At 40.6% G+C, this 11,512-nt stretch overlaps 1 protein-coding gene and 1 long non-coding RNA gene across 2 annotated transcripts in view; one reads left to right on the forward strand and one right to left on the reverse strand.

The window, feature by feature from the left end:
- The window catches only part of LOC122559110, a 52,015-nt gene that overhangs the window by 4,483 nt on the left and 36,020 nt on the right, over nucleotides 1-11,512 (reverse strand). The window contains exons 7-8 of the mRNA XM_043708419.1: nucleotides 1,785-1,921; nucleotides 391-612 (exon numbers count right to left, since the gene is read on the reverse strand). Coding sequence (XP_043564354.1) covers nucleotides 391-612; nucleotides 1,785-1,921 — 359 coding nt within the window. The remainder of the gene's footprint in view (nucleotides 1-390; nucleotides 613-1,784; nucleotides 1,922-11,512) is intronic.
- Nucleotides 3,906-8,972, forward strand: LOC122559111. The gene is made up of 3 exons (XR_006314346.1): nucleotides 3,906-4,030; nucleotides 8,247-8,248; nucleotides 8,940-8,972. It is a non-coding gene; the product is annotated as an uncharacterized LOC122559111 (long non-coding RNA).

Raw genomic sequence — 11,512 nt, forward strand, 5'->3', positions numbered from 1 at the left:
AGTAGGTTGCTGGTTCAAGTCCCACACGGAAACTTCAGCACAAAATCTAAATTAAAAGGCCAGCCGAGACCACAGGAAGTGCTGCAGGATCAGAGGTGCCACCTTTTAGATGAGGTGTTACATCACATTGCCCTCTCAGGTTAGTGGGACAAAAAAGACTTCAGATGGGAAAACAACCAAGTGTCTTTGCTTTAGTATTCTGGCCAATAATTATTCCCCAGCAGCACTAAAAACTAAGTTGTTATCTGTTCATAAAGTAACCTTCACTAATGATGGCAATAAACTAAACTTGTTGCAGTCTGCAAGTAGTAAAATTACAAAGCTCATAACAACCAACTTTAAAAAACACTTTCAAATTCAAATACATGTTAAAAATGAAGAATGTAATACCGAGGCTGTTGAAGTTTGAGGAGGATGCTTTCTGCTGTGATATCATGGTCACTGTAACTCATGTCAGAAAAGTATATGATGAGAGTTTGGTACGATTTGCAAATTGCTTGGATTGCCCTGCCTCGATTTATCCATTTGAGGTGGCAAGCCTTTGCCAGTTTGATGGCATTTGTCTCCAGGACATGAAGAACCTCTTCCAAACCGCTGTGTTTAACAGTGGATCTTTTACAAAATAAAAAAAAATTACATGAAATAGTTAACTTTTCATCCACCTTCCAACATAACCAGCTTCTAACATCCAAATATTGGATAACCAAACTCCAACTTGCTGATTGATTTCAAAAATCATCCTCAACATAAATCATCAATATTTGGTCTTAGCAAATAATTTTAATAATACACCAGAATGCTATGGTACAGAAACTGGACTGAAGAAAGGGGATCCATTTTAGGATTCTAATACTCCTCAGAGAGGATATAATTCTAATTATTCAAAGATAGTGGTCAAGACAACTGAAAGGAGTCATATTAATCTCAACGTAATCCAGGATAACTCTGCAAAATAAGTAGTCATTAAAAAAAACAAATGCCTAAAAGTTTGCAGATGTTGGAAACAGAAGGGGCTATGTTGCAGAACACAACAGTATTGAACAGTCAAGAGGAAACTTGACTGCAGTGTACACATAGCATTAAAAATGGAAAACTGTAGGAAACAGACTCTCTAAAATGGAGTCATAAACACTAAAGTTCAATTAAATTTTATGGATTATGAAAGTCCTAGATATAATGCAGGGCAAAGTTAAAGAACTTACTGCTAATCTGAGAGAGAAAAATGTAGAAACACAGCAAAGTCTCTGTGCAATGTTAGACTAATACTTTGGACACAAGCCCTGCTTGAAGCAGCCAGAACGTTACCTGGCCCATTCACAGTTCAGGGAGCATCTGTGGAGAGAAGAGATCAGCTGAAGTTCCAAGTTCTGCAAGCACAGCTCTCACCAGAAAACAGAGCTGGTTTATACGCTACAATGGGGGTTGGTTAGCAATGCAGAGTGGCACTAATGGTGCAGGCCCAATTCTCATACCAGCTGAGGTCACCAACAAAGGCGCTCCCTTCTCAACCTTGCCTCTTGCCAAAAGGCATGGGGACTCTTGAGTGAAACTCACTACCACTGGTTTCTCACACAGAGAGCAGTTGGTGGTCTTCTGGAAATCTTTCACTTTCACACTTGTGGAGTGACTTCTTGCATTTTCTAAATTAGTTTTCAAACTTCTGCAGTTCATTGGATTTAGCTAGTAACTCTAGAAAATTTCCACACTGAAGGTTTGCGAAACAGGTTTCTGTCCACAAACAACTGAAAACCCATTACAATTTCAGCAGAAAAAACCTATTTTACCTGGAAATGTATGCATAGATAGCTTTGAAGCAACCATCTATTTCTTGAAAGAGTGCAATTTCATTGTACGAATCCTTCATGGCCAAAGCCTCTGAATGTACCACAAAATGCTGTCCAAGTAGCCAGGGAATGTCTACCTATAATACAGGTAAGAAATTGCTAAAGTAAAAATCATTGCAGCACCATCCCAAACCTTAAAAGGATATCACTAATGGATGGTGAAACAAAAAAAAACTCCATTTTACCGTAGAAATTTCCTCCAATATGGGAGAATTTATGCTACTGTCTCCGTCTCCACCACAAATCCTATTCCCTCCATCCCAATTATCATATCCCAATGCCTGATTAAGTCTCAGGCCATCTGATGAAAGCCTTATCCACGGTATGTTACCTGTGGGCTGACTATTAGAACACGCTCCTAGTTGCTTCCTCCTCCGAGAATCTCAGAACTGAGTGCATGCAGCCCATTGTGTCAGCAATGGCCCTACGAATGAACAAATCCTCTTGTACCATTCTCCCTGTTCTTCTCCATTAACCTGTACATTCAAACTTGTGCTGAATGAATTACAATTGTTTCTGGTTAAGCAACACTTAGAATTTTAAAATTCTACTCCTGATCTGTAATCCCTCGTTGGCCTGGCCCCGTAAACCAGTGTTCTCCTTCCAGCCTAACATCTATCCAAGGTACCTGCTCTCCTCCTATTTTGGCCTTTTGTGTATCTGGATTTTAATTTTAATTGCAGCCATATCTGCTATAATGCAGTAGTTCCATTCTCACGTAATCTCATGTTATAAGAAAGTTGCATACTAGCAGCACCATTTAAACTGATCGGATCGGAATTAAATTATAACCAAATACACGCTTTAAAAGTTTGTGCTTTAGAAACAGTGCCCCACCTCACATTAAGAAAATGTACATTACATCAAATGTGGGCGGCACGGTGGCACAGTGGTTAGCACTGCTGCCTCACAGTGCCTGAGACCCGGGTTCAATTCCCGCCTCAGGCAACTGACTGTGGAGTTTGCACGTTCTCCCCGTGTCTGCGTGGGTTTCCTCCGGGTGCTCCGGTTTCCTCCCACAGTCCAAAGATGTGCAGGTCAGGTGAATTGGCCATGTAGGGGTATGGGTGGGTTGCGCTTCGGTGGGTCGGTGTGGACTTGTTGGGCCGAAGGGCCTGTTTCCACACTGTAATGTAATCTAATCAGAACAACCTGTACTCCACTAGTGGCTGTATCTTCAGTTGGCAAGGATGAAAGCTATTGAATTCCAACTGTCATCTTGGTTCTCAGTTTGTCTCACAAGATTACTCTAAAACATTTCTGATATGCCAAGCTTTCTGTCCTCATACCTCCTTACATGGAGGAGTGCTAAATGCTGTTTTGGTAATTTCAAGCGCTTTGAGATATTTTACAAGTTAACTGCTCTCAATAATTTATAGCTTGTTTCCAGCGGTTCTACACACATCCATTTCAAGTAAGTTTTCCAAGTTGATAATTTGCATTCGTATAACACAAAAGTAGATAATACTTATTTGGGAGCACAGAACTTGAGAATTACTGAAAACAATACATATTGTGGAAGTTTTTCATCTCATCAGGAAAATTCACAAACATAACAATTCACTGGCAAATTCAACATTAGTTGTGTATGAGAGGGGAATGCTGATAGATTGGCAACTGCACTCGGATTAGTAGAGGCAATTGTCAAGGAGAAGGTACCTATTAATGCTGATTCACATTAACAGGAAGACTTTGTTTCAATTTTGAACAAGGAAGGTTGACTGACTGGTCAGAATATTCTTTGAGGAATGAACCAGTGTTAAAATTCATGGTTGAAATGCAACACAAACGTGATCCCTTCCACACTGTCCCAGTTGAGATATTAGCCATGAGTTTTCTACCACCATCTATCACAAATCTACCTTCACTAATCAATATACATGTGAAGTCACTTCATCTGACAAGGGAGCAGTGCTATGAAAGCGTGTGACTTTAAATAAACCTGTTAGACTATACCCTGGTGCTGTGTGACTTCTGATGTTATGCTATAAGATTGACCTTAATTGACAACTTAAATAGAGCCTGAGATTTTTTTTGTTGGTGTCCTCATGGTGTTGAAGTTTCCTCCCAGAGTCCAAAGATGTGCAGGTTAGGTGAATAGGCCGTGCTAAGTTGCCCGTAGTGTTCAGGGATGAGTTGATCAGGTGCATTTGTCAAGGGAAATGTCGAGTAATAGGGAGGTGAATGTGGACTTTTTGGGCCAAATGGCCCATTTCCACACTGTAGGGATTCTATGATCTATGAAAATATTTTTAGGGGAGTCTGGCCTGGTCCATAACATCAGAAGCCATCCTGAAACATTTTATGAACTTCTCAGCTCTTCTATCTTTACCCACCTTACTTTTCCACCTTCTATGTAGATTAATATCGCCATGATTATTGCAATGCCTTTCTGACAAACCCTTTTTGTTTTACTTTCTCGACCCCTCAGCACCTCAGTCTTTGCAACCTCTCAAAAAAAAATCCCAAGGACAAAATAACCTTGTTAAAGTGGCACCATCGTCAAACTTAAAACAGCATGCTCTGCAGCCAGAAAGCAAGCTTCACTATACCTGATATTCTGCCATGAAATAGGACTAAAGATTGCATAGTATAGATGCCCCTGACTAGTTGTGATCATAATGATTAAATTCTACATTCAGTTTGAGGTAGAGATGGGTGTCAGTTTTTTCACAAAATTTAACAATGGTCACTTACCAAGATAAATTATGAAAGTAGGGCAAGCTAAAGTGAATTGGCAAATTGGGTTAAAGGTCAATAGAGATACAACAGTAGGCACTTAAGGAGATATTTCAAAGTACACACTGGATATACTCTAACTTGCAATAAAAACTCCAACAGATAGACTCTCCACCTGCGGTTAATTAGAAATGTGACATTAGGTAGTGTAAAATTAAAGAGAAAGATATTATGCAAAGCCAGGTATCAGGTCAGAAGATTGGATGGAATACAGAAGGCAAAGAATAAACAAAAAATTGATAGAGAAGGAAAATTAGTGAATTTCACAAAGCCAGCCAAAATGAAGATGGCAGCAAAAGCTTTTATAAATATTTAAAACTGCTGCTTCTACAGCAAGTTATCAATATCAAAAAGAAGAAATGGAAGATGAATTAAACAAGCATTTTGCATCAGTCTTCACTTTAGAGGACGCAAGTAACATCCCAGAAGCACCCATAAATCAGGAACTGGAAAGGACAGATGAACTCCAAAAAAATGTGAAAAACAAAGAAGTCGTACGGGGTAAATTGCTGGAAATTGTGTTAATTAAATGGTGAGAGTGTGCAGAGCTTGGAGACACAGGTCAGGATGTACTCATGCAGAAAATGCATAAGGTGAATTGTGCAGGCAAAGTAATTAGAAACATCAATAGAATGCCAACAATTATTGAGAGGCAAACCAAACACAAAATGTAAGGAAACTATGCTTCAAGTATACAAGACACTAGAGAAACTATAACTGGAGTAGTGTGCACAATATAATTTTATTTCCCAAAGGTTGTAAATGCGTTGGAAATAGTTCAGAGAAGACTTACTAGACGAATACTTGGAAGTGGGGAGACTGTCTTATGAGATAATCTTGGACATGCTAGCCTTATATTCACTTGCATTCGTAAGATTAAAAGATGATTTGATTGAAACATAAGGTTCGGAGAGGTCTTGAGAAGTTAAATGTAGTAAGGATGTTTCTTCATATGGGAGAAGGGAGATCTGGAGATTAATGTTTAAAATTCAGCAATCACCCACTTAAAGCAAAGAAGAGGAGAACTTCTTTCTCAGAAGGTCACAAGTCTTTATAATTCAATTGCTGAAAATGTGGTGGAAGCAGAGTCCTTTAAAATTCTGATGTTAGAGGTGGATAGGATCTTGTTAAGCAAGAGTGTGAAAGGTGCAGAGGTAGGCAGGAATGCAGATTTCAGATTATAATAAAGTCAGCCATTACATTACTGAGTGGATTACTCCTGCTTCTAATTCATCGATATAACCTTTCTAAATCCACAGTGATCAGCTCTTTTATCAGCTAATGCGAACATGTTGCCCTTGTCGAAACTCAGCACAATTATATACAGTCGCATCAATCTCTTAACTCCCTTACTTCAATAACAACAATCCACATTTCTCTAACCTGCTCTTGTAGCAAAATCCCACATTTTGGGGTTATCCTGATAAATATCTGTGCCTTTTCAAAGACCTTGATATTCCTTCTTATGAGTTTACAACATCTATATCCGTTATCATTGCCAGATGTTTGGCCCCAATTATAAAAGTAGGAAGATCATGTTGGACTTGTACAGAACTGTGGTTAGGTCAGAACTGAAGTACTGAGAGAAATTCTGGTCACAACACGATAGGAAGAATGTGATTGCAGTGAAGAGGGGACAAAGGAAATTCATCACACGTTTTCCTGGAATGGAACATTTCAGCAATGAAGACAGGCTGTATAAACTCAGGTGAGGCCACAGGATCATAGACATGGAAATAGAAGCAGGACAATCAATGGAATCATTTGACACTGGATAGGGTCAGGTTGTTTTCACTGAAGCAGTGAAGATTGAAGAGGGCCTGACAGAGGTGCACAAGATTAGGAATGCTATGAACAGGGTGAATAGAAAACAGCTGATTCCCCTGAGTTAAAAACTTAATAATAAGAGGACATAAATTTTAAAAGTGCAAGGCAAGGGGATTAGAGAGGATTTCAGGAAAAGCCTTTTCACCTTGGAGGTGATGGTGATCTAGAATCACTGCCTCGGAGGGTAGTTGAGGGGTGAAACCTCAATGTTTGAAAATGTACTTGAATGAGCACTTCAGCTATCATAACTTTCAAGGTTATGGGATAAGTGGAAGGGCGTCTTCTGTGGTGTTTGATTCTATGATCCTGTTGTGCCTTTTGACTCCTAGGTGTTTAGCATCCTATTGAAACAATTATATACAAAAACCAGAACTGCTCAACTTCAACAAAACCTGCCTGCTTTAAGACTTGCTTTGCTAACAACTCTATGTTCTGCTGTCTTCAAAACAAGGGCTGAAAATGTGTTGCTGGAAAAGCGCAGCAGGTCAGGCATGAGGAAAGTTTGTCCAGCAGGCTAAGATAAAAGGTAGGGAGGAGGGACTTGGGGGAGGGGCGTCGGAAATGTGATAGGTGGAAAGAGGTCAAGGTGAGGGTGATAGGTCAGACTGGGATGGGGGCGGAGAGGTCAGGAAGATGATTACAGGTTAGGAAGGCGGTGCTGAATTCGATGGATTTGACTGAGACAAGGTGGGGGGAGGGGAAATGAGGAAACTGGTGAAATCTGAGTTCATCCCTTGTGGTTGGAGGGCTCCTAGGCGGAAGACGAGTTGTCTTCAAAACAACTCTATGCACACTTGAATACAATTCTTTTGCAACACAACGGTTGCATTCTTGTGCAACTCCGCGTTATAGAAAAATCACATTTAAGAAGCAGCGCTTAAACGGTTAGCGATGTAATCGCATTACAGCCAACTTATGTTTTAAAAGTTTGCACTTTAGAAACAGTGCCCCCAACTCATCAATTGCGTTTCAGTGAATTCACATTAACAAACTACGCGTTATAGCAGAACAGCCTGTAAATGAATTAGGCAATTCAGCCTGCTGATCGTGTCAATCTGACTGTAGCTCTCAACACCATTTTCTTTAACTCCTCACCCTCTTACTCCCTTATCATGCAAGGTTCAAACTAACTTAGCCTGAAAAATGTTCAACAGCTCAACCACCTCTACACTCCATTAAGATACTCCTTATCTATCTTATAAAAACTGAATGAACTGGGGATGCTGGACAGCAGAAACAAAATCAGGAATTGCTAGAAAAGCTCAACAGGTCTGGCAGTGTCTGTGAAGAGAAATCAGAGTTAATGCTTCTTGACCGGGACCCAAAATATTACCACTTGTGGCAGTTTCTGTCTTTGTCATTAAAATCTTATTTTTAACTAAGCTTTTGAACATCCAGTCCAATATCCTCTTATATGACTGTCATACCTTGATTTGCAATGTTTCGAGAGGCAACTTTTGAAAGTAATCTTTTAATATATTACAAGGTACCACAAACATTAAGTTGTTGCGATTGTGACCAGTGGAGATTAATACATTGAAAAAGATAAATGCACACTTCTGTCTAATAATATACTTTTTAAGACCAATATAAATTCCTAGAGGTCACGTGTCAACTGAACAAAAGGTCACAGCCAATCTCTGATTCACTTGAGAGGAAGAGATAATCATGCTCAGTCTGAATATGATTGGATAGAGTCAAAAAAGCTAGAATCCAAAAGTAGACAACAGAAGGCTGGGAGAACACAGCAAGCCAGGCAGGGAAGTCAATGTTTTGGGTGTAAACCGTTCTTCAAGGCTAGATATGGGGGTAGGGAGAGCTACAGATAAAGAGGAGGAGTGTGGGGAGGGAGGGTGAGTAGAGGAATGGTGAGATAGCAATAGGTCCACCAGCAACTTATTCTATATTTCCCTCTGATCCACTTTCACTCCCTATTGAAAACAGGTGCTATGTTGATAGTTCCACTTAAAAACAATAGCAATCATTATTTTCCCCTTTTATGACTTAAAAACAATCTTGCAATAACATGCTTCACTACTCAGACAAAAACAGAAATTGCCAGCAAAACTCAGCATACCTGTGGGAACAAAGAAGGGTTAACTTTTCAAGTCTGGTTACTCTTCATCACAACTGTGCTTTCTTCCCACAGATGCTGCCAGACGTGCTGAGTTTTGCCAGCAATTTCTGCTTCTGTTTCAGATCTCCAGGAATGCTTCATTTTAGTTAATGCCTTACTACGGATTGGTTGTTCCCTTTAAAGCCTGGGGCAGCACATTGGCTCAGTGGTTAGCACTGCTTCCTCATAACACCAGGGGCGCAGGTTTGATTCCAGCCTCAGCGGCTGCATTTGTGGAGTTTGTACATTCTCCTCGTGTCTGCATGAGTTTCCTCTGGGTGCTCCAGATTCCTCCCACAATCTAAAGACGTGCAGTAAGGTGAATTGGCCATGCTAAATTGCCCAATGTTCAGGGATGTGTAGATTAGATGCATTAGTCAGGGGAAATCTATAGTAATAGGGTAGGTGAACAGGTGGATTACTCTTCGGAGGGTCAGTGTGGACTTGCTCAAAATGGCCTGTTTCTACACTGTAGGGATTCTATGATTAAATTTGCTCACATTGGGGAACATTGCATGAGTTTACAGATGGGACAGTCTGCCAATTGAAAACAGGCTTTATGGTTTGGCTGAGCCTATGTATTCAGGGCTCATTGCATAAGGTGATGCATAGAATTGGACAGCCTGCTCCCCATCAAAAAGAAATAGCCAAGCAGATGCAAGACTTTTGATAAATGCCAGCCACCTATTTCACATTGTCAGAATGTTCGAGATATTAATCAAATCACTACCAAACAAAAAGCATATCAATTCTGATTCATCACCATGATGCTGTGGTACAGGCTAAATTATAGAGAGGGAAATATGAAGTGTGTGTGAATTTCATAAGATTGGAACATAAGACTACAGAATTCAATATGGTCAATCTTGAAATTGAGCCAACAGTGATAATGGAATACTCTGAAAATTAAGGCAGTCTTTTTTGTAATTCCTTTTCAGAATGTAGGCATCACAGGCAATGCCAGAATTTACTACTCATTTATATTTGCCTTTGAGAAGACAATGGTGAAGTTTATAGATGGTAAACACTACAGTCAAGGCAGGAGAGGTAGCAAGTGTTGAAGGTGGTAGACAAGTGGGCTGCTTTGCCCTAGACATATCAAGTTTCATGAGTTTTGTTGGAGCTGCACTCATCCAGACAACTGGGACGTATTCCATTATATTCCTGACTTGTACCTTGTCAACGGTGTCTCGTAGATGGCACAGGCTTTGAGAAGTCAGGAAGTGAGTTAATGGCTTCAGGATTCCCACTCTCTGCTCTGTTCTTGCAGCTTGGATCAGCAGCATAAATAGCTAAGTTTATGTTCAATAGTGAAATCTAACATATTTGATAATGCAAAGTTAGATGGCAATATCTTTGAATGATATGGGGAGGTGGATGAATTGCCTCGTCTGAAACAGTCATTGCTCGACATTTCTTACTTGCTGCTTTGATGAGGAGGTGCCAGCTCTTGCTGCTTAAGAGCCTGATTGTTATCCAGCAATTAGGCACAGAATGCTTCACTAACTGAGGAAATATCAATGCTACTGAATAGTCTGAAATTTGAGCATGGTAGTGGAGTAGTGGAAATATCAGTAAAATCAATAATCCAGAATCCCAGATTGCTATGGGAACATGAATTTGACACGGGCTCAACACAGCAAATGACAAAAACTAAAAATAATAAGAATGTGGAATTAAAAGCTAGGCCAATTGTAACCACAGGATCACCACGGATTGTCATTAAAACTCATTTGGTTCGCTAACATCCTTTAGGGAAGGATACTGCAACCTTACCTGGTCTGGAGGTCACTGCACCCAAAATGACAACTGCTTTCTCTCCACAGATGCTGCCAGACCTGAATTTTTCCAGCAATTTCTGTTTTTACAACCTGATAAGTCTTCTCTGCAGCCTCCCCAGTACTATCACATTCCTCCTCTAATGCAGATTACAGAACTGCACACAATGCTACAGATGTTGCCGAACCAACATATTACACAGTTCCAGCTCTTAAACTCCATGCCTCGACTAAAAAAATCCCCTACGCCGCCTTAACCATTTTACCCATCTGTATTGATACCTTAAAGGACTGGTGCCCATGCACATCAAGGTTCCTCTGATCCTTGGTGGTTCTCAGGTCCCATCATTCATCTTGTATTCCCTTCCCTTGGGTAATTCTATTCCTGAAGAAGGGCTTTTGCCCGAAATGTTGATTTTCCTGCTCCTCGGATGCTGCCTGAACTGCTGTGCTTTTCCAGCACCACTATAATATAGAATCTAATGCCCTAATACGTTACTTCATTTGTCCGGAATGAATTCTATTTGCCACTGACCAGCCCATCTATACCTGCCTGCAATCTAAATCTATCCTTGCTATTTATCGCCCAATTTAGGTCCGACCTACAAACTAAATAATCATCCCTGTACATTCAGTCGAAATCATTTATTAAAAATACACTAACAGCAAGGGCCCTAACACTGACCCGCGTGGGGCACCACTGGAAACAGACTTCCAGTCAGCAAACCACTTCTCAACCATCACCGTCTGTTTCCTGCCACTTTGCCTTAGATTCCATGGGCTGTGACCTTTGCTATCAGTCTCCCATACAGGACGTTATCAAAAGGTCTTACTGCAGTCCAAGTAGGCTACACACACATCCATGTACCTCATCATCTCTTCGAAAGCTTTAATCAAGTTGGTCAGACATGATCTCCCTTTCAGAAAATCATACTTACTGTTCTTGATAAAGCTTTACCTCTCTAAATAGAACATAGAACATAGAAGAATACAGCGCAGTTCAGGCCCTTCGGCCCTCGATGTTGCGCCGATCCAAGCCCACCTAACCTACACTAGCCCACTATCCTCCATATGCCTATCCAATGCCCGCTTAAATGCCCATAATGAGGGAGAGTCCACCACTGCTACTGGCAGGGCATTCCATGAACTCACGACTCACTGAGTAAAGAACCTACCCCTAACATCTGTCCTATACCTAACCCCCCCCC

This window comes from Chiloscyllium plagiosum, chromosome 18 (genome assembly GCF_004010195.1).
Source record: "Chiloscyllium plagiosum isolate BGI_BamShark_2017 chromosome 18, ASM401019v2, whole genome shotgun sequence".
Lineage (NCBI taxonomy): Eukaryota > Metazoa > Chordata > Chondrichthyes > Orectolobiformes > Hemiscylliidae > Chiloscyllium > Chiloscyllium plagiosum.